Source organism: Rhea americana, unplaced genomic scaffold (assembly GCF_003343005.1).
Source record: "Rhea americana isolate MKP2758 unplaced genomic scaffold, rheAme1 scaffold_180, whole genome shotgun sequence".
In the NCBI taxonomy this organism is placed as follows: Eukaryota; Metazoa; Chordata; class Aves; order Rheiformes; family Rheidae; genus Rhea; species Rhea americana.
The window spans coordinates 494,576-497,651 of NW_028185928.1; the positions used below are offsets into that span (position 1 = coordinate 494,576).

The 3,076-nt window shown below is 38.4% G+C and overlaps 1 protein-coding gene across 1 annotated transcript; it reads right to left on the reverse strand.

Moving 5' to 3' along the window:
• Nucleotides 1-1,191: 1,191 nt before the first annotated feature.
• Nucleotides 1,192-2,193, reverse strand: LOC146597576 (trace amine-associated receptor 1-like). The gene has a single exon (XM_085301894.1). The coding sequence runs from the start codon at nucleotides 2,191-2,193 to the stop codon at nucleotides 1,192-1,194; it is 1,002 nt and encodes a 333-aa protein (XP_085158020.1).
• Nucleotides 2,194-3,076: the final 883 nt, after the last annotated feature.

Genomic DNA, 3,076 nt, shown 5'->3' on the forward strand with positions numbered 1-3,076 from the left:
TTCATAGTACCAGTCCTTAGTAGTCCAGCCAGATGTTGCAGGATTGGTAGAGAGAACTGTTGTTTCCTTCTGTATGGCGATATGTTAATTCTAGCAAAGCCAGGTCAAAGATTAAAAACTGACTTCTGTGTCTTCTTCAGTTGATTTTTGATTTACTCACCTGTACTTTGTGTCCTGATCTGGGTCTCCTAAGAAGCTGAACACTGATCTGATTTGACAACCAGCCGATCTAGATGCCTTTAACCGATAGTATTTTTATGGTGCTTCTCCTGCCAATCCTTCTGGTGCTTCTACATCCAAGCTGCCCCCATTTACCCTCAATTCAGACTAATCTTTGCATTTCTAGAACAATTCTCTACTTACTTTCCTCATTGACTGTCATAGCATTGTTGTATCAGACAAAATAACAGTATGTCCTAGTCAAAAAAGTTCTGAAAGCTGCAAATGTACATATATTTTACATCAGAGACTTCATTACCCAAATGCTATGAACATAACTTTGTATCGTTGTCAGGTTCAGTGTTCCTTACCAGTATCATTTTTATTCTGTATGTCATATTTTTGCTTATCTTTGATCTTATTAATTATGTTTTTGATCTCATTAAGCCTCAAAGCCTTTCTTTAAGTGCCAGACTCATTATTGACAACCATTAGTTGCATTGGAAGGAGAAGGATGAGCACGACTTCTCTTTAATCTCATCTTCCCTCTGTGGAGTGCACTGGTGTACCTAATGGAAGCGCTAGCGTGGCTGCAAGGTGACCTAATTTGACCATTGAATACATACTGAAGGCAAAGGGCATAACCTAAAAGCTTTGGTTTATCATTCAAAAACATATAGAAATTCAAAAGTAAAAGCTTTTCTGCTCTTTCTAGAGGATAGCAAATAAATATAAACATTAATTTTTTGAGAAAAATGTGGTTATATCAGAATCATCCCTTTACTGACTGCTATAAGGTTTTTAAAACTGAAATCTTGCTCTTTTGTRTATTATAAATAATTGTAACTAAAGCAGCATATCCAATCTGTACTGAAACAAGATTTAAGGCATAATAATTGGTTATCTACTTGAACCAAATTTGAAAAGTGAGTAAACAAATAGATGTTGTTTCCTTCATTTTCAGCTATTACTTCTAGTAATTTGGGCTCCAGGCAAAAATTCAGAATGATGAATCTAGACATTTGAAGCGTGTTAGTCTAGAAATAATTGGGTCCTGGAAGAGTCTTGTTTAAAAACTTTTCCGAACAGAACCATCCTTAATGCTCTGCGAAAATAAATATAAAAAAATGCATAAACAATTGGATTAAATGTAGAATTTAAATAACCAAACCAAACCAAAGCGTCAATGAGAACGGGAGGTGTAACATAATTCATAAATGGATTGGTTACTGTAAAGAAGAAGAATGGACACCAGCATATGAGAAATACTCCCATAACTATGCCTAGGGTCTTTGCAGCTTTCCTTTCTCTACAGCCTGAAATGTGGTGCTTCATTTCAAACTGGATCGTTTTTTGGCTGATGGCATCAATGGATCTTGCTTGCCTCTTGGCTACAGAGTATATTTTCCTATATATGTACAGCATAACGAATCCAGGGATGTAAAAAGACACCATGGAGGCCACAATACCTGAAGTTTCACTAAAAAAAACAAAGCATCCCCCTGCACAATGGATGTGATTATAAGTCTCTTCTGTTCCTCTCAGATTCAGCTCTAGAAAGATCATCCCAAAAGCAAATGCTGCAGGAACAGTCCAACTTATGAATATCATGACCAGGATGACATAAGTATTTATCTTTGATTTGTATCTTAGAGGATCACAAACAGCATAGTAACGATCAACAGATATGAAGGAGAGATGGAAGATGGAAGCTGTGCTCAGCATAATGTCCACGCTCGTGTGAATCTTGCAAAAGAACTTCCCAAAATACCAGCAGTGTTCAACAGAACGCACCATGCTGTAAGGCATGATGAAGAATCCCAGTAAAAAGTCAACTGTAGCCATGGAAAGTATCAGGAAATTGGTAGGCGTATGGAGCTGCTTGAAATGTGATATTGAGATGACAACTGTCAGATTTCCAATCACTGTAGCCAGAATGATGAAAGCCAAGACAATATACATGGAAATGCGGATACTATTTGGCCAAGCGCTTTTTGTGCAAGAGCCGTTTATGGATTCACAACACAGCTGCATCCTTCCTGAGAGGTCAGATCCATTTAAGTATACAGGGTATGACATGGGTACTGGTTGTCCTAATGCTGAGATACATTTACAACTGCTTATTTCTTTCTTTGGTGAAAGTACTGCACAGGGAGCTGCAGGGAAAAAAAATCATAAATACCTATTAAGGATGAAGCTGTTTTGTAATTACACTTTTAACAGAACTACACTATTGTCATTAGAATTCCCTAAAGTGGGAATCTCATTTAACCAAATAAGCTGTATGATGGGGAGTCCTCACACCAGTATAGCAGTAGCATCCAGAGACCTACACTGAGGGATGTCTTGTCTAGCAGAGAGATGGAAAACTCATACATGGAGAACAAGAAAACTTTTAGGAAGTTTCACCTTTATCAAAACAGTCTGTGCTCTGCAACTCTGTGACTCAAGAATCACCCCTTCCTCATCCTGCTGCAACATTGATGGCCAAATTGCTGACATCACTTCTCAAAACCCTTCTCATTCCTCCCAGCTGGGATTAGGAAAGGGAGCAGCAAGCAGTAAGTACATAGGTGTGTTCAATCTAGGGAAGCTCAGATAAGGTGAAAATTTGTGGGTCTTTCTTTTCCTATTTCCTGGTTCCCACAGGAGACTKCAGCTACTCTGAGATGAGCAATTCATTGAAATGAGTAAAGCTACTTTAGGGCACTGCTCTGGATGCAGAGGAAAGAAATCCACTGCCCTTGGGTTCTTTACCTTCTTCTCYGCAGTATAAACAAGAGTTCAAATATTGTCCTTGTTTGCCTCAGCAGCATATGAGGCTCATACATGCCATCTCTGTGCAATCTCTTCATGTTTTAATCCTACACAGCAATAAGGCAATCTATCCTCTTTAATGTTTCTGAGCATGACACCT